The following is a 23,881-nucleotide window of genomic DNA, read 5'->3' as shown; positions in this document are numbered from 1 at the left end:
CAGTTTTTGACAGCAGACAGTTTCAGCACTGGCATTGTTATTAGTATTATTTAAAATAATAATATAGCAAATTCCGTAGCGCTGTACAATGTGGTTATGACCCCTAACACTGTCTCTGCTGTTAGAGTAAAAAATAGTGCCGGTCTCTAGCAGCTTAATGAGTCTTTCAAGAGGTGTCTACAGACCATCATGGAAACAAATTCACATCATCGTGCTCCATTTACCTGTTATCATGTTAAGCCCTACTTATGGGGCACCATAATGTAAAAATGAAGTTATTGTGCCAGGTGGTCCCTGGTGCTCCCTTACCCAAAGTCTGTGCTGTCCTTTTGTCTTCTGAAATTCTTCAAAATGGAAGCCTGTGGCGGAGTGTCAGTTGACCGCTCTAAGCCAATCAGAGCACCCCTGCATGAGGTTTCCTTCCTAAATAATAACAAAAAGCTTAAGGGCAGGGAGTCAGAGCAATCCAGTGCTGAAGCACAGACTTTGTGATCAATTTAAACCACTAATATTAAGGATTTGCCAGGAACCTCCTAGCATATAATATATGTGATCTATAGGAATAATGCATAATGCATTTGATATTTATTAGACACATACCAGATATTTATATTCCAACACTTCTTTTACCAATACAAGGAAGAGGCTTAGGCAGAAGAAGGTTAATGCGAAGGTGCAACCAAACCGTTTATAGCATTTGAAAAAGTATATCTGTACAAACATCAGGCCCAGAGCCCTGTATCAATGTACAAATGCCTCCCATTGGGTTTCAGACTGGATTGAGTATAGAGAGCTTTCATTTTTCTTGGGTTCTGCATTTACCTTTCCACATCTTCTTTTTTTCTTCTTTTTTCATCCCTACTGTTAGATTTTTGTTCCTGTCTTTATCCAGTTTAAAATCCTACTCTTATTTAGTTAACGCACACATTTTCTGATTAATTGATAGAAAAGTGATGTTGCTTGTGACCTCCCCATTGCAGATTATCACCAGAGGATGTGAGACTGTGGAGATGACCCTGAGAAGAAATGGCTTGGGACAACTTGGTTTCCACGTGAACTATGAAGGGATTGTTGCTGAAGTGGAGCCCTATGGCTATGCATGGCAGGCAGGCTTAAGACAAGGAAGCCGACTGGTGGAGATCTGCAAAGTTGCTGTATCCACATTAAGTCATGAACAAATGATCGATCTTCTCAGAACATCGGTAACTGTAAAGGTTGTCATCATCCCACCAAGTGATGATGGCAATCCACGAAGGTACGAATCCTACAAAATCTAAACTGCTTTAAACTACTCATTTATGTAGAACACATTGGTAGCAATTTAATCTTTCACCATCCCTCGGTCTGCCTGTTACACACAACTCAAATTGAAAACCAGAAAAATCACAGGGATTTATTTTTTTTGCCATTTTGTATATCTGCTAAATTTAGCAAAACTGACAACAAATCTACTAATATTTCACAACCACCTGAAAATAGGTGCTCACTAGTTATCAAGGAAATTGATAGAACATATGTACTAATATTTTTGTCAAACATACCTTGGTTGTGATGCAATAGGGAGAGTGACAAAATATCTGCATGGTGTAGCATAAACATACTTATAATTCCAATATTAGGCTGAGCTAACGCATTAGAACTGCTGATAAAATCAACCGACATGGAGCTGCTGGAACATTAGGATTAGTAAAGCCTCTTTTAATATAGAGATTGAAAAGTAGAGGAAAATAATGATGTTAAAAAAGAACACTGAGGCATAAATCATCATAGAACAGACAATACACCAATATCACATCTTAATTAGATGAGCAACTATACAGGCCTAGGCATATTCCTAAATAAACTACTGGGGAATAGATATGTTGAACTAGGATGTTAATGCAGAATATGCTTTGATACCCCCTTAGCGCCTCTAACACATCATGATAAATCAAATGCTTATATAGGTAGGATCACATGACACCGTGGAAGAACATGTTAAGTGTAGATGCCTAGGCTCACTTTGCCAGGAGACACATGGTGCATTAATATCAGTAGCAGGCGAGAATGAAACCATAAATACACCAGGTAGGCCATCTCAGGCAAGGCAATAAACAGTCAACCGGCAGTCCTGGTGTGTATGTGTATTTATATATGCCGTGTGAGAGAGCTGCACCGCTGTGCCAGGATGAGGTAGCTCTCCAGCTCCAGGTCTGTATAAAACTGTACTAATTATTTTAAATGTAAATTGCTGACTTAATTTTTGTTTAGTTATTATACTATACTGTTACGAGAAATCATAAATCACAGGACCGACAGGTTTAAATGGCATGATATTTCCCAATATGTAAAGTATAATTATCTGTCTTTATTTCTATTATTTCTTTAAAAAATATTTTTAAAAGGCTGCTGTGGAATAACCTCATTGTGGGTATTTGTACTCAGAAATTTCAGTTTGGGAAAAAATAAACTATATCCAAACGGATCTCTCTGTGATGCTTAACATCCGCATAGTCAGTAATAGCTTTTCAAAAAATGTATGCATTATTTAGAAGCTACAGATAAAGTAATATGAGTGACGAGGGAGGCATTCTATTCCTGAGATCAATATAAATTGGTGCAATAATTAAATAAGAGCAGTCATTTTTACAAGCTTTGACTTCCTGTCTCTTGGGATTTTACCAAAACTGATTAATAGGTAGCCACTTGTATAAACCACAACATGTATCTTCAGTGTGATCTGGACACCAGAGCATGGATTTCTCTGGATACAGCGCACACCGGGTCCTCCTTAATGCTTCTGTCAGTTATTTACTAAATTGTGAATCATTGACAAACTGAAAGTATTGCTAATTAAGAAATGTGTTGCAATCTGGCCATTATGATCAAAAATTTGAATGTTTGACAATTCACACTGTATTGAATAACCTGGGTGTCATTTCATTAAATATATGATACAAATGGAATCGAAAGATCCAAAAACATGTCTAACATAGTAACTGCTGTCAAAACAACACATTTTATCAGAGGATAATAAATCTACTAAATGTTTCTACATTTTCATGAAGAAAAGAAAAGTTTAACATTCAAAGGAAAAATTGTTGCAGCAGTAATATTTTCCTATTTTAATTTTAAAAATGCTAGAAATAAAAATAAAATGGTACTCAGAAAAAAGAACATTTTAATGGAGGTGCTTGTGTAATTCCTAGATATTATAAAAATAAAACATGGGAAAGAACATACATACATATAAATAAATACCAACAAGAAGATGGTTGCGACATATCATTGTTGGCCATGGTATTCAGCCCTGCAATTACTGGGACACAGTGGAAGAGGTTTTAATATAGAATCTAGACTGTGGATAGAAATACAGATTTCTACACAATGTCTTAAAAAGTTTCGGAATGGGTCCTATTTTTATCATATTACGAAGGTAATGACAGAACTACCGTACCTCATGGAAGTTTATTATGAAAGCCCCATGAGAATGTTCACTAGCTTCTAGTTGAAAAGTTGCCATCCTCTCTTCCTACGAAACTTGTTTGTTGGCTGACCTCAGTTGTCAATCAAGTTACATAGTGGGGGTATTGCACACAAGAAGAGGTTTCACATAAAATAGCTCATAAATTACACACGAAGTAGCAAAGATAATAGTGGCACATTTTGGGATAAAAAATTAAATCCGTGTATACATTTTATGAAGGATCCTATTATTCGAAACACATAAATGACCATTCCACGATTTAATATCCAATTGTACGTAATGTGTAGATATCGCTGTGTGAAATTAATTTCCTGTTAAGTTTGAGTGTCATTTTCTGATGAGTTTTTTTTTTTTTCCCCTTGTAGAGGTTGCTCAGAAATATACCGTATGCCAACAGTAGAATATAAAATGAATGAGGGGATCCCTTATGAACTGAAATTCCCATTTAGAAACAACAACAAATGGCAGAGGAACGCAGCCAAAGGAGAAGCTGCTCAGCTCCGGCAGGTCCCGTCCCAACTTCAGAGCCCAGTGTCCTCCAGAGTTTCTTCTGTGAAGGTAGAAGGGAAAATGCAAACTCCAGAGAGAACAGGAAATATACCAAGGAGTATATCAAGCGACGGGCGTCCTTTGGAAAATAAGAGGTTAGATGTGTTGCTGTTATTAACAGTGTTGATCAGGGCATATGCTAAAGATTTAATATCAAACATATCAAAGTGTTAGTAAGAAGCCCTTTTAATAAGAATGAAAACTTTATTGGCTTTTTATAGTAGTAATCTTATTTTGTTCATTTTCCATCAATATTAATTTTCTTTTCATTTTAAGTATTTTAATTCATTCAGCCTTATCCCACCCTCCTCCCATTAACTGTTGCATCAGATTTATCAAATCCTCAGCATATGCCCTGGTTTTGTCAGAGTGATGAGATGGGGAGCATAGCAGAGGCCTGAGAGCTACGGTTATGAAAACTCATGATGCTTTCTAATAATTGCATAATTATAATGATTGTGCAATTACCAGCATACGTGACAGTATGAAGTTTTGTATTCTTATTTAGAACACTGTGTGCAGCCAATGCTTGGCACACAGGAACAATTTATTTTTAACAAGTAGGTGTGGGTAATCTACCAGTCTGCTTAATTTTGTTCCTGGACAATTCTTCCTAGATTTTTTTCACAGCGCTTATTGCTTAACATTTATAGTTTATTGCAAGTTTGACAGCTACCAAAGAGACATCATTTTTGCTCTTTTTGAAAATTATTATAAATAAACTTACTTAAGTAGCATTTTTATTATTTTTATTTAAAAAAAAAAAAAAAGCCAGTCTTTATTTTCAATATGATAGGGATTGGTACAGAATAAAGAAGATTTTAAATAACACGGTGAACAATAAATTGAATATATACAGTTGATACTGTTTTGGGCGTGTACTGTATATTGTCAGTAAATGTATATCAGGTGTTAAGCCTTGAATGAAGAATGTCACCAACTCATTCCACTTATGAAAAAGATAGATTTTCAAATAAACATTCTCTTACATACACTATATGGACAAATGTTTTTAGACACCTGACCATTACACCAACATGGACTTTTATGACCACTTCCACTCTTCTGGGAAGTCCTTCCACAAGATCTGGGGAGTGTTTCTGTGGGAATTCTTACACATTCATCCAGTAGAGTATTTGTGAGGTCAGGCACTGATGTTGGACGAGAAGACCTGACTCTCACCTCCATTCCAGTTCATCCGAAAAGTGTTCAAAGGGTTGAGGTCAGAGCCCTGTGCGGACCAGTCAAGTTCTTCCACACCAAACTCATCCAACCATGTCTTTATGGATCTTGATTTGTGCACTGTCATGCTGGAATAGAAAATGACCTTCATCAGACTGTTCCCAAAAAGTTGGAAGCATAGCATTGTCCAAAATGTCTTGGTATGGTGAAGCACTAAGATTTCCCTTCACTGGATGTAAGGGGCCTAGCCCAATACCTGAAAAACAGTCAAGTTTGTTTATCCCTCCTTAGACAAACTTTACAGTTGACACAATGCTGTCAGGCAGGTAACATTCTCCTGGCAATCGCCAAACCCAGGCTCACCCATCAGACTGCCAAACAGAGAAGTGTCACTCTACGGAAGACGTTTCCACTTCTTCACAGTCCAGTGACTGCATACTTCACACCACTCCATCCAATGTTTGGCATTGTACTTGGTGATGTGAGGCTTGCATGCAGCTGCTCAGCCATGGAAACTAATTCCATGAAACTTCTGCCACACAGTTTGTGTGCTAATATTAATGCCAATGGAAGTTTGGAACTTTTCAGCTATGGAATCAGCAGAGTGATGGTGAATTGTATGCACCATGCACCTCAGTACTTGGTGACACCGCTCTGTGACTTTGTGGACTTTCTCTTCGTACGTGAGTTGCTGCTGGTCCTAAACACTTCCACTTTCCAATAATACCGCTTACACTTGACCGTGGAATATCTAACAGGGATGAAATGTAATGAACTGACTTATTGTAAAGGTGGCATCCTATCACAGTATCATGCTTGAATTCACTGAGCTCTTTGAAATTACCTATCTTTTTCACAAATGTTTGTAAATGCAGACTAGGTGCTTGGTTTTATACACATGTGGCAATAGGTCTGATTGAAACACCTGAAGAAAATAAGAGCTGTGTTCCAATATATTTGTCCATATGGTGTATATAGAAACTACTTTGTGGATGGCCCTTACTGATATCTATGAGGAATTGGTTCCATGCATATTATACATATGTACTCACTGCATATTCTCAGATAAAATTTAAAGTAAAACCAAGAAGTAAAAAATGCTACTGAAATATTTGCATGTAGTATTAATCCTAGACCTATGTGGTTTTCCCAGATTTGTAGTAATCCTTTTTTAGAATTAGATCAACGGGAAGTATTGGGGACATTTCCAATCAATTACCAACATATATAGTATAACGACTGACAAATCGAAAATCCAGGCGTCACAGTAATGATTCTAGGTCTATTAACAGATCTAATCAATATAATATAACTTGCATGCAAGACTAGATAATGAATTCAAGTGTATTAATAAACAAAATCAATACAATAAAATGAAGTCACATAGTTTCCACTCACATAGCCGTTCTGGATCGGTGTACTTCCAGATGTTTGCAACTGTAAAGGTGTATAATGAGAGCACTGTTGTTTCAAGAGGTTCACTTGCATGACAAAGCCTGCATCAGATTGAAAACTCAAATTGGAGTGTTTAGGAGGGACAATCGATCTCAAGATGAATCGCATCAAATTGGATCGGATTACTCTTGCTTTCCTTTCATCAGCTGGTTCTGGCTGAATTTATTGCATGTGGTCAATCTCAGTGGCGGTGTGTTAGCCTGTCACTCAGCACCAGATGTATCCTCTATAATAAAAGACCTACGCATTTAACTTTATCAGGCAGTTACTCAAAAAGCCAAATATAATATTGTTTCTTTAAAACAGGCTGTCTCCAGGATCAGAGATCTATGTGACGGTGTCATCCGTTGCAATTGGACACTCACAGCAGTCTCGAAACTCTCCCAGCAATCTTTCATCCTCCAGTGACACGGGTTCTGCTGGAGGCTCCCATCGCAGACAAAAGTCCATGCCTGAAGGGTAGGCATTAATATATAGTTCTTTTATTTTCCCCTTTCGATCATCACTACCACTAATGGTATACAAAGTATTATAATGCATGTGATATGTACGTTCCTCTTCTTTCTAATCACACGAGCTTGAAGCTTTGGCATGTTGGCATGGTAATACAGGCCTTGCTCTATGCTCTAGAGTTTTTTTTGTTTCAGGACTTGAGTAATGCATTATCTACTGCATGGATTGAAATCTAACTTCACATTTTTTTCACTACTTTTTCCACTACTTGTTCCACTACTTTTTCCACTACTTTTCACTAGTTCAGTTCTGAGGGAACTTCTAAATCAGGGCTGTCGGAATGGTTACAAAAAGGCACCAGCGTCACACTGGGGCCGCTGATCAGGATGATGATGTTGAGAAAAGGGAGCAGGTTTCTCAATCACTTGCATTTTGCAGATAATTGTACAGCAGCCAGGAAACTGTTGCATATAGCCTTTTCCATCCAGCAGTTACCATAATCAATGTATATACAGTTGCAAGAAAAAGTATGTGAACCCTTTGGTATGATATGGATTTCTGCACAAATTGGTCATAAAATTTGATCTGATCATCATCTAAGTCACAACAATAGACAATCACAGTCTGCTTAAACTAATAACACACACAGAATGAAATGTTGCCATGTTTTTATTGAACACGCCATGTAAACATTCACAGTGCAGGTGGAAAAAGTATGTGAACCCCTAGACTAATGACATCTCCATGAGCTAATTGGAGTGAGATGTCAGCCAACTGGAGTCCAATCAATGAGATGAGATTGAAGGTGTTGGTTACAGCTGCCCTGCCCTATAAAAAACACACACCAGTTCTGGGCTTGCTTTTCACAAGAAGCATTGCCTGATGTGAATGATGCCTCACACAAAAGAGCTCTCAGAAGACCTACGATTAAAGGGACACTCCAGGCACCCAGACCACTTCTGCTCATTGGAGTGGTCTGGGTGCCAACTCCCACTACTCCTAACCCTGCAAGTGTAATTATTGCAGTTTTTTATAAACTGCAATAATTACCTTGCAGGGTTAAGTCCACCTCTAGTGGCTGTCTACTAGACAACCACTAGAGGTCACTTCCTGGTTTGTAGCACAGATTATCTGTGCGAGAGCGTCGCTGGACGTCCTCACGCTGTGTGAGGACCTCCAGCGTGGCTCAAATCCCCGTAGGAAAGCATTGAAATTCGTTTTCAATGCTTTCCTATGGGGAGCGCTAATGCGCATGCACGGCATTGCCGCACATGCGCATTAGGTCTCCTCGGCCGGCCGGCGGGATCAGTCTCGCCCACCGGCCGACGGAATCACAGGGAGGAGCGGCGCGGAGGAGGAGGCAGCGACGAGGGACATCGCCGCTGCCTCAGGTAAGTGACTGAAGGGGTTTTCACCCCTTCAGTAACTAGGGATTGGTGGGTGGGAGGGAGAGGGAACCTGCAGTGCCAGGAAAACGGATTGTTTTCCTGGCACTGGAGTTTTCCTTTAAGAATTGTTGACTTGCATAAAGCTGGAAAGGGTTATAAAAGTATCTCCAAAAGCCTTGCTGTTCATCAGTCCACGGTAAGACAAATTGTCTATAAATGTTCAGCACTGCTGCTACTCTCCCTAGGAGTGGCCGTCCTGTAAAGATGACTGCAAGAGCACAGCGCAGACTGCTCAATGAGGTGTAGAAGAATCCTAGAGTGTCAGCTAAAGACTTACAAAAGTCACTGGCAAATGCTAACATCCCTGTTAGTGAATCTACAATACGTAAAACACTAAACAAGAACGGATTTCATGGGAAGATACCACAAAGGAAGCCACTGCTGTCCAAACAAAATATTGCTGCACGTTTACAGTTTGCACAAGAGCATCTGCATGTTACACAGCAGTACTGGCAAAATCTTCTGTGGACAGATGAAACCAAAGTTGAGTTGTTTGGAAGAAACACACAACACTATGTGTGGCGAATAAGAGGCACAGCACACCAACATCAAAACCTCATCCCAACTGTGAAGTATGGTGGTGGGGGCATCATGGTTTGGGGCTGCTTTGCTGCATAAGGGCCTGGACGGATTGCTATCATCGAAGGAAAAATTAATTCCCAAGTTTATCAAGACATTTTGCAGGAGAACTTAAGGCCATCTGTCTACCAGCTGAAGCTCAACAGAAGATGGGTGTTGCAACAGGACAATGACCCAAAGCATAGAAGTAAATCAACAACAGAATGGCTTAAACAGAAGAAAACACGCCTTCTGAAGTGGCCCAGTCAGAGTCCTGACCTCAACCCGAATGAGATGCTGTGGTATGACCTCAAGAAAGCGATTCACACCAGACATCCCAAGAATATTGCTGAACTGAAACAGTTCTGTAAAGAGGAATGGTCAAGAATTACTCCTGTCCGTTGTGCACGTCTGATCTGCAACTACAGGAAACGTTTGGTTGAAGTTATTGCTGCCAAAGGAGGTTCAACCAGTTATTAAATCCAAGGGTTCACATACTTTTTCCACCTGCACTGTGAATGTTTACATGGTGTGTTCAATAAAAACATAGCAACATTTCATTCTTTGTGTGTTTATTAGGTTAAGCAGACTGTGATTGTCTATTGTTGTGACTTAGATGATGATCAGATCACATTTTATGACCAATTTGTGCAGAAATCCATATCATTCCAAAGGGTTCACATACTTTTTCTTGCAACTGTATTGCTTGCTCCATATGGTGTCATTAAGTCTAACCTGAAGACATCCTGGAGAAAGTGTATTCACCAGTTGCTTTTGACTATGTGCTAGATACTCCAATGGACACATGCTTTTCCTCCAGGAACAGATGGACCTATGTAAGATCTTAAGAAATTGTTTGCTGATCAGGTTGCTGATTCCAAGTTCAGGCTTTTGATGCTCCCTTGCTTATGCAGAGTTTGTAGTTCATTTTTTTTATGTAAAGTGTCCGGAGGTAGAGGTGCTTTTTTGCCTTTGGACAAACCAACTTGCTCACAGGCTATATTTGGGAGATTTCACCCCTATAGCAAATCACATAGTGATCAGCAATCCAGCTTTTCTTTGGAGGCCACTCTTGCAAACAAGGTCAAAAGTCCAAACTGGATTCTGGTCGGTCTTCCCAGATCAAGAAGCCCACCACTTCTAACAAAGTTGTATAAAAGTTTTGTCCCTTCTACTTCTACATCCACCCTAACACAGGAGGAGGGACGACTGTGGTTCTTCTGTGAGGTCTGGTCGTATTCCAGAGACTACCCTTGGGTCTTAAGTATAATGGCCTCAGGCTACTCCCTAAGTTTTCTCTCCAATTTTCTGCAGGATCACTTTCACATGACTGAGATTTCCAGACACCCAGGATTGGGTCAGACCATGCTGTACTTAGTTTTGGGCATAGAAAACAATTATTCCAGTCTTTCCTTTGGAACCAAAGTTGGTTCCTACTTAGACTTTTTCCAGGTCCCATGGGAACCCTCATCCTGCCAGGAGTTTCCATTTATGATCCTGAAGCTCAAGATTTAGAACAGGTTTTTGTGAATTCCCATCTTCACGAATTATGAGCTTGGTCCTTCTTCGTTCTCTGTTAGATGGTTCCTTCCTGGCCACTGTGGATTTCTAGGATGCCTGTCTGATCACTACCATTTCCTCCTGTTTGCATTCATACGCTGCCAGTTTGTGAGGCTACGTAGCCATGACCCTGTGAGTCTTTATCAAAGTGTTGGGTTCCAGAAATCACCAGGTCCTTCTGGCAGGTTTTTTTTTTGTCAACTTATAAAAATTTTTACATCGGTTGACACATCATTTGACAAGAACGTTTTATGTCCATTTTGCTTGGTTACCTTATATCCCACAAGTAATGGATTATAGTGGATCATGACTACATTAAGGTGAAAAGCTAAATTTATTCCTACAGATAAGTTATTGGTTTGTGCGTGCGTGCGTGAGTACATGAGTCGATTATGGTCCACACGATAGCTAGTGGTGTATGATTGATCTGCTCCAGCCTGGATCCTTAATGCTTCACTTTCCAAAGTGTTTCCATCTCCTTTGCAAGGATAAACTACTTACGGGGGATTTTCCATTTGAGGAGCAGGAAGGAGGAGGTCTTTACAAAGCTTTTTGGAATTGGTTCTACTTTTCCAATTGAGCGATGCAACAGCAACATCCCACGTGTAATGGATTCTCATGGACCGTGTCCACACAGAAGAAGTTGAATTCATCAATAAGCATAAATTATGAGGTTTGAGGTTACTTTTTTTTTTTTTTTTCCTCCTTTTTTCTTAATTTTTCTCCTGTTGCAAGTGTGAACATACAAAAAATGCATTATCCCATAAGGTAAATTAACACAAAGAAAAATAAAATAAAAAAGGAGGTGCAGAATTATGTATGTATCTCTTGCTTAAGTATGTGCTTTACAACATTAAAAACAATTGGGAAATTTTACACTTAGGGCACAAAGTATAATCTGTTTATAATATGTGTCCCTAGTACATAGTTTATTAAAGTAAAATTCTCCATGCAGCGTAACTGCAGCGAACAGTAGTGGTTATGGTGCCAGTCCCCCTCTATGCTAACAATGTGACAATTTACCAAGGTTGCACCAGTTATTTCCTCTATGGGTGCAGGAAGCTATTTGCATTTAGCCAAGCTCAGTTGTGCAGGGCTTAGGTCAGTTGACATCCTCAGAAAATGATCTGGCAGTCAGGAGAGTTAATAGAAACTTTGTCTCTCAAAGGATTAGATAACTGATGCCTGGGGGAACCCAGGTAAGTTGTTAGATTGTTTGCAAACAGGCACACTGGTAGTTGTTATGGTGCTTGGAGTGTTCCTTTAATATCAGTGCTCCAGGGTTTTGAATCTCCTTGAGAAGTGAAAAGTATAAATTAATCTCGCTTGAAGATCTGGAGGCTATTCTTGTTTTAAAATGGTGCAGTATCCCAGGCCTTGTATGTTGTTAGGGGTTCATTTAACTCTTCCAGCTACACCGTTGTTTCATATATGTTTTTATAGGGTTTGTTTGGCATGCAGTCCCCTTTTCCATCACTCTTGTACATGTGCACCTTTGTATCAAGTACCACTGGACCAGTGGCGGACCAGGGTGGGGGCAACGGGGCAATTGCCCCCCCCCCCCCCCCCCCCCCGAGATTCTCCCCTGCCGGCTAATGCAGGGCTGACATTGCCCAAGTGCCAGCCCTGCATTGTGCCTGCAGACCGGGGAGGGAGATCAGCGATCTCCCTCCCCGGTCCGCAGGCACATTACTGACAGCCGACCGGAAGGGGAGGGAGAGAGGACCCGGGAGCTGTTACCAGCAGCTCCTCCGGGTCCTCCTCTCGCGAGATTTGGAGCGTTGCCGCGGTTACCACACACACACACTGCACCCCTCACACATTGCACCACTCACACATACCACTGCTCCTCTGCCCTACTACAGCCCCATTTCCCAGAGGACCTCAGGTAAGTTGTCAAACAGTTCTTAAACAGTTTGACTACTTACTCTGGGAGGGGGTCTTGGCATTATTGGCACTATAACCACTACACTGAGCTGTAGTGGTTATTGTGTCTGGATTATTTATTTAAATAATCTACAAGTGCCCCTCCCGAGATCAGGCTCTGGATCCGCCACTGCTCTGGACTAGCATCTTAAAGTTATGTTCTTTAACTCAGAGCTATCTTTTGGGGGACCGGTCCGTGCCTCCATGTATGGTAGAACCTTTTGTGAATGGTGATCTTTTAATGTGGAATAGAGAGAATATATCTTTCTCTCACATTTTGACATGGTAAAGACATTTTCACAAATCGCTTTCCAACAGGCTTTGTGGAAGTTGACTTCAGACTGCAATTTTTTTTTTTTTTTTAAAATAGCATGTTGTAAGAATTATTGCAGGAACATTTTAGAGACTGTAACATTAATATGAGAGATGCTTCTAAAAATGTTTGTTGCAATAAGGTGTTTAAGGTCAGCATGCAAGAGATTAACACACTGTTTAAATGGGAGCTCACGTCTTTTCCCTGTCTTTTCCTCACGTCATGTTCTCTGTCCAATATTCTATGTAAATGTCAACACTGTAGAGATACTAGTGAATGAGAGTTGTATTCTTGGAATAAACTCCTGTGTGTGCCAGAGTATCAAATACTTATCTATCCAGCTCAGCCCTTCCCAATATAGTCTTATTTGAAGTCACTTTAATATAGTAGAACATAATGGAATTTTCTTTATAACTGCTATCAGTCTGGTCCATAGGGTGGTGCTTACATGAGCTTTGCTGGGAACTTTCTCTATCTGACGAGGAGTCTTAGAGTTATTGTTTCAATCTGATGGTGACTGGGCAGACACATCCTGGAGCAAAAGCCTTCATAGTTTTCGCTAATGTAGAAATGCATTTTCCACCTTGATACCATATATTATTTCCTGCCTGATTATTAATAATTATAGGCTCGAGTTGCATTAACGTGTTATTACATGTTCTAAAATGTTTGCTAAAAACAAAAAAGGCACCTGACATTTGAGCAAATCTGCCTCTTCTTCAGGGATCGGGTTGGAAAAGATTTGATTGTGAATAAACGTGAAGTCATGAAAGAAACATGCACATATTTCTCCATGGCATGTACTATCAGTATATTTGATAATATATCTTTACTAGCAGATAGTAGATGTTAATCACATTATAACCGTGGTTGTAAAAAGCAGGACTGAAAGCCAGCACTGAGGCACTAATCCTAGTAGCTCAGGAACAGACACTCAGCACCAGATCAATAAAAGTCTACAGGAGGCTGGGCCCGATTCATGTTCGATTGACGTGTTCTGAATACAATCCTGGTTAATTTCTCTATTTTGATGATTTAATGGTACTATTTACCATTTACATGCTTTCACCACCTATCTGAACCTATAGTCTGCTGGGCTGCTCAGCACTACAAGACTTTGGGGTCAGTGAGCTCTGGTTTCTGCTCATGCGGCCTGGTGCGCTCATTTAGCAGGAGAAGCAGCTGATCTCCCGGCCTGGAGCAGCCTGTGTCTTCTGGCTTACCTTAAAACAAAAATAGGTTGTTCTGTTAAGTATGTTGACTATAGGTTAATTTGCAATATTCCAACCTTGCAAATGTGTTATTCCTGATCTTGCTTAACTTACATTGCATAATTTGTATGTGTTCAACTTAACCCCCAAAACAATGGGATCTACCACACAAGACAGGCTCCAAGGTGCAGACTTTGAGAAAAGGGGCCTCGAGACAATCCAGTACATAGTAGCTGAGTGCAAGGTGTTCGTAGGAACAGCACACACTGAGAGGTACAGCTAAGCTATTGAAATTGTCTACAAAAACAGCTGCACAGAGAATAACAGGGCTAAGATCCAGACAAAAAAGGAAGTACTGGCCATTCAACCTGTCATCGTTGTAGTAGACAAGATGGAAGACTGCAGTGGTGGATGTGACAATGCCCAGTGACTATAACATCAAGAAGAAGAAACATGAGAAGGTGGACAAATACCAAGAACTAAATGTTGAACTGGAAAGGAGGTGGAAAGCAAAGGGTTTAGTAATCGCAGTTGTGATCGGAGCACTCTTGACTGTAACCCTCCGCTGCCTCCAAGTTGAGAAAGTGACTTCATCAAATTTCAGGTGGAGATCATTTCCCAGAGGAACATCTGCACAGAGGCCTCTGGTAGATGATCTGAGAATGAGGAATAAACAGAATATTGCGGGAGGGAGGGAGTGTCCTAAACATATTGTTGATTAGCCAACACTGTTGGTCTTCCAAATTAATGTTTCCTTAACTACATTTTTGTCCGTATTATTATTTATAAAGCGCCAACAAATTCTGCAGCACTCTACAATAAGTGGACCACAGGCAAGTATTTGTAACAAGGCCAGTTGGACGCACAGGAACAGAGGGGGTTGAGGGCACTGTTCAAAGAAGCTTACATTCTAGAGAGAGTGGTGTAAAGTGATGCAAGAGGCTCACAAGCGCGTGTGTGTATATATATTATGAAGTATTTGTGGAGTCATGTGCTCTCACATAAGCGATTTACTTTATACAGATCTCTTGAAGAGGCCGTTTGTCATACTTGACAAAGAAACCTATTAAAAGTTAAAGGGGCCCTCAAACCATAACCACTACTGCCCACAGTAGTGAATATGGTGATATGAGGCTGCAAGCACTATATTTTGGTTCTGTGTCAAAACACTTAAGTGCGCATTCCATATTAGCAATATGCAAAGTGAGGGGCTAGGCCACAGCACACAGGGGCTCCCTCAGTCTGTATCGCACTGTTCAAAAATATTTTTAAACAGAACTGGGATTGTGACAGGGGGATATTACCACCACAACTATTGTAGTGGGCTACAGCGCTTTAAGTATAAAGAACAATTCTTGTGAAGAATGTACAGTGGAGCAGTTGCCACAGAAATAAAGGGACTAGTCCTGTTGTGTGCTCCTACTGCCTGAAGCTGTGCACACAAAACAGATTATCAAAAAGTAAATTGATTACTTAATCCTAAATATATGGAAACTTATGTCAGATACTTCACAACAGAGTTCCTTGTTCTCTCTAATAGGTAACTGTGACCAAAGTCACAGCTCAGAGCGCAGACAGGTGTGACAATAAAATGTGTTTTTGCCACTTCTTAATCACACGGTTATTTCCTGCATAAGACCTGCTGTTCTATTTTAAAATTGCTTTAAGATTCCTCAGTCCTTGAGATTCCCTGCTGGGATGTACATTTCTGCATAACATTTTAAGCTGTTTCTAGATAAGGGTTTATTTGCTAAATCAGGAATTGTGGTGAAACGACAAAGTAATTGCACCCTAGCCCGGATGGATTTTTTTCTATTCCGACTTAAACTTGCAGCTTTTTTTTGTCATTTTTACACAATGCGTGCTTCAGTGAATCGAAGTATAAACTAAATTTTAAATAGTAAAATTCTACTTCTTGTTTATAGTAACTGATCTGCATTGTCCTGATATTCTCCACCTTTTGCATGTTGTTTTGAAACAGATTCGCTGTTGGTCGTAGATCCCCTGCGTCTCTTGACAGACAGAGCACCCACACAGACACTACAGGCAGTGGAAAATCTACTCCAAGTTGGCAGAGGAGCGAGGACAGCGCCGTTGATCAAATGGGTAAATAAATAAGTTACCAGTGATGTCTACTCTAAATGCTTTTACATCTGGGACACAAGACGCATAATTTAGACAAGATAGAATAGCAACATTCCAACTGTCTTAAAGCTAAAACCATGATTGTTACAAACCACTGCAGTTATATAATCCACTCATCATTGGGAGTGAGTGCAGCATACTCTGTCTGTTCACTTTACAATTATGCAAAGTTGTTTTGGTGCTTAGACCAACCGTTTAAGTAATACAAAATGTATATAAATTAATTAGATAAAATTAAGTAATACAAAAAATAAATAGAAGAAATGTGGTATTTGCTGGATGATTGTCCAGTTCTGTGTATTGCTGGCTTAATATGGGAAATGGAGATCTGTGCTTTGTTTAGATAAGTTATTTTAATATATTCTTGTTGGCTTAGCGTCTATTTCCATCAATCTTAATTATAAATTACAATTTCATATTTGGAGTTTGTGTCACTCATGCGAAAAGTTTCTTGAAAACTGAAAAGTCTTCAAATTCCAGACTTTAAGGAGCCTGTGAGATCCAAACTTATACAGTCTACTGTAGCTACATTTGTACATTTCATTGAGCAAGTGGCCAGTCTAAGTGAAACGCTGTAGCTTCTAAAATAGCAGCTTGAGAAATTTGCCCATTGCATTTACTGCCCCTTGATTCTACATTCCGTGGAGCGGTACATCTACCAGCTTAGCACACTTGAATTTTAAGTAGCTGCTGCCTGAGAGATACTTTGTTATCAAGTGAAGTAAATACTTAAAATAATAGTTCACGGGCTGGTAACACCTACTATATCCAAAGCAGGCTTGCTATAGACTCATTATGGTTATTTTCCAAACATAACAAATTGTAACAAACATTTCTTGCATAAAAATGCCATTCTCTATAAATAATACCCTCTATGGAACGTTATGTTAATTTGTTTGACCTTTACAAATTGTGAGGCCATACAGAGGCTGCAGAAGGCATTACTCCTGAGAAGACAGATTGATGTGTTTACCGTCTTCTGCCGTTCTGTTTGCACGGGTTACGCTGTTATATTAGCGTTTTAAATGACAGAGTGAAGAGCAGAGGACTACTTTGTCGTGTCTTGCACACCCCACTTGCCCCCTGGAGCTCGAGTGGCCAGACTGCCAAACACTGATTTCAAATCTTAAGTACCAAACACATCTCTAGCTACCTTTAATATGCCTTTCCATATAATTTGCATTTCTATTTGCCTTACACAATTAAGTTGTCAGTGGTGGGTAAAATATTAGCTGCACAAAACAGCAGGTTGTTAATATGTCCTCTGCTCCATCTATGGGCTTTTTATGTGCACACTGTGTTACTTGTGCTAAATAAAATGCAGTGCTTTCAGGATTGCACACATTGTATCATGGGAAAAAAATATTTTTGGTCTAATGTAAAATAATAAAAAAATTTTTTTTTTTTTAATTTTTATTATTTTTTATTTTTTAATATTGCAATGTGACTCATCCAAAGTAAAACCAATAACCTATATGTATGGTAGAGTGAGCTCTGAACATTGTATAAAATACTCACATACCTACTAAATATGCAGAATTACTGATAACATGTATTAACCTAATTGGTTTTAATTGTCCTCGTAAAGGATGGATTTAGATAACAAAAAATCACGCCATTTATGTAACAAAGTAGATATAAAAATGAACTAGAACAAGGCTAGAACATAGCGTTATTTCAATTCTGTGACTGTTGCCACGTTTTAAATTTGTGGAGTATATCAGTGGACTACGCATGACACATAGGAGCAAGGTTAGTCCCTGGTGCAGTCCACATCAATCAGCCTATTCCAATTCTGGAGGCCAGATGCACAATCTCGACGTGAAGGCCACAAGGAAGCCCCAGATGGAAACCGCTGTGTAATAGGTCAGCTTGCAAAAGCCGTCAGCCGACTCTCTAGATTCGGGAGGGGATGTAAAACCTATACCGATCCTGCACCAAGGCAGCTTGATATTGCTGAGCAGTCCCTTGAGCTTGGTAGCTGTGCTTGGCAGAGGAAAGCCCATGAGCGTGGAGCCAGTTAAGGGGCAATACCATGGTAGACCACAGAGGGGAGAGGGTTTCAGGACCAGTGGGGACTTTGAGGATGGGAGACCGACTGCGGCACCTGCATAATGTGGACCACCAGGCCGCAGTGGTGATGTCCAAGGAGTATGAGCTCAGACGCCAACTTACATCAATCTGAGGCACTTGGAGAAGTAGATGGGTCAGTCTCCAAATGCAAAGTTAAAACTCTTTAATCTGAGAAAGTGCTCAGAAGCTCTGCGTGCTGCTCGGCCTCACCCCCCTAAAATAATTAACTTTTTATTGTCCTTCGTATTTGTTTTTCATTTAACTAACAAAATGGACATTAGTGATTTTGGCAGGTAACCTTTAGAATAAAATAACCACAGAACCACGAAATTCCAAATTAATTTAGCATTTTAAGTAAAAATAGCTGAAGCACAATATTCGCCCAGACAGCTGCATTTTCAGTTTGGCTTTGACTATTGTGGCCTAAAATGTTAAATTTACTTTGTATTCTATAAAATGCACATTATAGTGAATAACCCTGATAGTTAAAGCTAATGTTAATATGCATCATGGGGATTGTAGTCCTTATGCTATGCTATATCTAGTCATTACTGCATTAATGTTTGTTATTATTTTTTGAGGCATTTTAAGCAGGTAGGCCAATCCCAATAAGGAGTGATAGAGGTTTCCAACGTTTCAACAATATTCAAAATAGTTTGAGAAATATTGCTAAAAAAAACAGTGGTGGGCTTATAAGTGCCTTAAGGTAAATCGGCTTATTTCAGAGATAAGCGGAGATTAATATTAAAACTCAGAACCTAACCATAAATTTGAAGTATCTTAGAGAGTAGAAATGTTTGGTTGTATGGATTGCCAGTGTGTAATAGGATATCACCTGCAAATGCTGTGATATTGAGGGTTAGGTTACCAGTGCGAATGCCTGAAAAGGAGGGCAGGGTGCGGTGCAGTCGAATAAACAGATCTAAAGATAGATTGAAAAGAAGCGGGGACAAAGGGCAGCCCTGATGCACCTTCACTCCGAGTTCAAACCATTGGCAGTAATTGTAGTTCATGGAAAATGTATACGTAATGAATTTGATTGAAAAAAAGTACACCAAACAAGCATTTCAGAACCCGGAAAATGTGTAGCCAGACGACCAGGTCAAAGGATTATGTGCATCCAGGCTGAGAACGAAAGAGGGAAAACACCCAGGAGAGTTCTGGGCAGAGACTATAACTGCTATGGCTATTGTGATCCCATGTATTGATTATCTAGACCTGGCAAAGGTCAATTGTTGGTGGTGAAATATGGCTGCTAAATTTAGTTGTAATCAATTTGCAATAATGTTTGTAATGAATTCAGTATCCTGGTTCATTAAAGTTATCTGTAAGAATCAATTTTAACAGGTGGCTTGTCTGATTTAAATGGATTCCTATAGATAACATGAATGAACCAGGATACTGAATTCATTACAAACATTATTGCAAATTGAGTACAACTAATTTTAGCAGTCATATTTCACCACCAACAATTGACCTTTGTCTGGTTTAATGATCAGAATGGTTATAGTCACTGTTATGTCAACTAGGGGATGTTCATTAAACCAGATGGTTAGGGACTGTAATAAATTGTATTGTAACACGCATTACAGCTTAGTCCAAAGGCAGTGATAGGCAATGGTTGATACTCCAGGTATCATTTTACGTGGGGCTTTACCAGCTCTGGCATACAGCAGATTCTTTGCCAAAGAATCGCCATCAGTCAGGTTAGATTATACTATATGTGATAGTAAAGTAAAGTTTTGTTGTCAAAAGGTACCATTTAGATATGTAATAATTACAAATATGGCAATACAGTTTCATTGTCAGGTACTGAAATAAAATAATGAAAAAGTATGTTGTCAAAGCTATCCATCGAAAACATGAAAAGCCCATGTTTTGCTTCTATCTTGAAGAAGTTTGATTGATTCCATCACAAGTTGCTTAGTAACACGAGACTCTGCCTTGACCAATTCTCGATACTGGTGCCATCTGTTCAGTAACGTGCACATTTTAACATGGCAGACCTGCAATTAAACTGCTCCGTAATTTCTTATAGGGACAGAATGTGTTTTTTTCCATCGCAGATGTTTTGTTTCTGTTGAGATGGTAACGGCGAATGATGATCTTTTAAAAAATTGATTTCGTTGTTTTGTTTTGCCCAAGCTTCATTGCACAGCTCTCTGCTAAAATGGGTGTTGCTGTTTATTAAATGTAAAGATTTTAGATTTGTATTTACATTGCTCTGCAGGGCAACAAGTAATGATTAAGTAAATGCTTCCTGCATTATATTGCCACTACGAACTCCAGCTTATATATATCTAACAAGAGCAAACTTAATGCCAAACTCGGAAAAAAGGTATACAGCTGTGTTTTGGTGTATTCACTGGTTTTCCAGATCCTATTATTACGATTATATGATTTGATCTTGCCGTGTAAACTACACCCAAGGACATTTGGTTTAACTGGTGTTTCCCTTGGTAAATATGTAAGAAGGTGTGCTTACCGAACACAAAGGGCTATATAATTAAGGAATTAGTGAAATACCTAATGAGTTACTAGCTTAGACACCTGATATCTTATTGCAAACTATAGGCAATAAAAAATTTGCTTTGGCAAGTGAACCACCTAGTAAATTATATAATAATGTGTCTGCACAACCTCATCAGGTTGCTCTGAACATGGGATTATTATATTCTATGGCTTCGCTAGCCAGGTACCCTGCACCCCCTGGATCTGTTTTGCTTATTACAGAGCCCTTGTGATCCCTCTGCCCACTTTAAACCCCATGGGCATTTCACCACCGTGCATTTCTAACAACTTTAAATGCAATTGACATTTAAATTGACATTTAAAAATCAATTTAGGGGGGGCGGGGCCTGACCGCCATGCTGACCGGTCGCAGGCCGGAGAGGCGCCTGGCTACTTTGGTCCCCAAGGGCACAAAACTCTACCATCACCGAAATCTGAGTGACCGGAGGCAGTCATGAGCACCCAGGCAGAAGCCGGAGCCACCGCAGTCCCTGAGATCGGGAGTTCCAGAGCCCCCAGGGAGCGATATGGGACTTTGGGGCCTGCGGCCTACGGGGGTGGAGAGCGGGACGGACGGCCGCCGTCCTACTTGCGAACCTGGCCACCCTGTGACAGCCTTGGGATGCGCCTCGAGGGCCTCGCCTCCCCCCCCATGGACCGGGGGGGTTATCCCGGTCCCCAGCGGAGGGTCACACCGCCCTACTAAGCTATGCGCTAGGAGCTAGGGCGCTAAAATGGCGGCGCTGCGGCCCACAATGGTCGAAGTGGCCTCGCCTGTATGCAGACGGAACCACCTAGCTGAGCATCACCCCTACCCAAACAATCCTGCCTTCCGACTGCGAGGCGGGCGGGCTGGGGCTGGAGGTGAAGGGTAGCGCTGGCTGGAGGGGCCCTCAGAAGCTCCACTCACTCACCCACTCTATGTCCCTGTGGTCGGATCTGACAAGGACCGATTGAAGAGGCCCACCGGCGGTAACCCTGCTAACCTGTTGACCCGAGCCGACACCACAGCCACAACGCCCATCGACTACCCTCAATGCCCGCACACACCTAGACACCGCTAACCGAGGCACGAACTAACACCATGCATCTCAGTGACACTGCAAAACCGATGGAACCTGCAGCACTCTGTGAACTGGGACAAGCACAGGGACAGAACCATACACAGCGATTTTACTGGCAAGCAGAATACCATACCAGACGGAATCAGCTAGGCTACCATGTGGGACTGATACTGGTCTGGACTCTCTCCTCAACGACCTGGTTTGCTAATTTAGCCCTTAAAAGTCACACACCGAAGCTTGAATGTCATGTATTATGTTCTCTTACACCTTGCTAACCCCTGCTACTGAGATTAACATAGTAAGAGCATAGCAATGAGGATAGCTAGGGCCAGTGTAACAATCTTGCCTCTTCCCTAGACTAAGCCTGAATAATGCTATTTGGATACCAATATCTGATCTCCCTTATTGATACTGCTTAGTGTGGAAATTACTCCCACAGGATTCCATTCACAGTTAATGTAATGTATTCTCAGAATAGCTGACTAGTCTGCAACAACTGGCTTTTGCCATATGATGAATGCTTAAGCCATAGCCTGTATACCACGAAAATTTACCGGGCACTGTTTTTGATTGTATAGCTATCGTTATATCCACGCCTGCCTCAGTCTACCTTACGCTAATGTAACCAAACGATAGAAGAAGTCATTAAGGCTCACCAGCATGTACCCAGCTTGATTTTGTTATCACAATACAAAAAATATGTGCGTACCTTCTAAATGCTACATAACAGTATACACTCTTGTATGTGAACGTTGTCTAAAAATGCTGTTGTGGCATCAATGTCTTGCGATTATTAAACATGCACAACAAAAGTAAAGAATTAAAAAAAAAAAAAAAAAAATCAATTTAGTAGATCTACACCTCAAACAAAACACGCATGCATTATTTGTCTGCATGTTTTCTTTGAGGTTATATGGGGGAAAAAAAACTTGCAAAAGCTGCAGACCTGCTGTCTGTAGCGTTTGCAAAACCTCCCCTCTTTCTCCATTTCATTGAGAAAAAGCTGTGTGCTGCAGCTGCGAGTGTGCACACACACACACTCAATCGTCGCATTCTTGTGTTTCTCGATAAACTGTGGTGCAGCTCATTAGAAGGGGGGGGAGGAGGGGGCCAGTTGTGCTCTAGCTGTGGAGCTAGCGGATGCAGAAGATAACTTCCCTGGCTTTCTGACAGTCAGGAAGGTGTTTTTGGGTTAGGGTTAGGAAGTGACTAGGCTTCATTAAAGAGGTGTGGATTTAGAAGGTTGCCGAAAGATGAAAGAGAGGTGGCAGATGTGGGGGGCTAAGAGGGAAAATGAGAGGAATCGTGTTGAAGCATATGGGGTTTGGATAAGAGAAGTGGAGTTGAGGGAGCAGCAAGGATAAATATAATATGTGTGAGGAGCAGAGCCAATTTGTTTTTGGAACTTGCAGCAAATTCATACTGTTTCGCTTATTATTGTAATATATAGACATAGTATTTGAGCTTGCATAGTGCACTAACATTATTTTTGGTTGCAGAACCGACATGCCATCTCCCTGCAGTGTCCAAAGTACATCCTTCATACAGAGACAGCCCAACTGGAAGACTCATTCGACAGGATCCAGTGCTTCACCTCTCTCCACATAAGCAAGGACAGGTAGCGTTCCTTTAAAGATTCTGTACCTCTAGTTAATTATGAATGGTTTTAGTTATTTCTTACTCAAATCCAAATTTCGACTGATGTTCTTTAGTGCAATGCAGTTGTCATATATAGTATTTAAATCGCTAACTATTAAATGAAGGAAAATGGGTTACTGCACAAAATTTAGCAAACCTAATGTATCGAAGCTGCAATTAAATCAACCTAATCTTTTGTATAATTAAATTATGCTGTGTAACATATGCTTCCTAATGTAAAATTGCCCGTTCCCTTAGGGTTTAACCCCTTAAGGACCAAACTTCTGGAATAAAAGGGAATCATGACATGTCACACATGTCATGTGTCC

General features: G+C 40.4%; 1 protein-coding gene across 7 annotated transcripts in view; it reads left to right on the top strand.

Moving 5' to 3' along the window:
- The window catches only part of SIPA1L1 (signal induced proliferation associated 1 like 1), a 284,823-nt gene that overhangs the window by 221,765 nt on the left and 39,177 nt on the right, over positions 1–23,881 (top strand). For 6 of the 7 annotated variants that reach the window (XM_063439713.1, XM_063439717.1, XM_063439715.1 and 3 more), the window contains exons 10-14: positions 981–1,255; positions 3,832–4,110; positions 6,959–7,111; positions 16,103–16,227; positions 23,414–23,532. In XM_063439713.1, the coding sequence (XP_063295783.1) occupies positions 981–1,255; positions 3,832–4,110; positions 6,959–7,111; positions 16,103–16,227; positions 23,414–23,532 (951 nt within the window). The remainder of the gene's footprint in view (positions 1–980; positions 1,256–3,831; positions 4,111–6,958; positions 7,112–16,102; positions 16,228–23,413; positions 23,533–23,881) is intronic. The other variant, XM_063439716.1, reaches the window with a different exon arrangement.

This window comes from Pelobates fuscus, chromosome 13 (assembly GCF_036172605.1).
Source record: "Pelobates fuscus isolate aPelFus1 chromosome 13, aPelFus1.pri, whole genome shotgun sequence".
NCBI lineage: Eukaryota > Metazoa > Chordata > Amphibia > Anura > Pelobatidae > Pelobates > Pelobates fuscus.
This window is presented reverse-complemented; position numbering and strand designations above follow the sequence as displayed.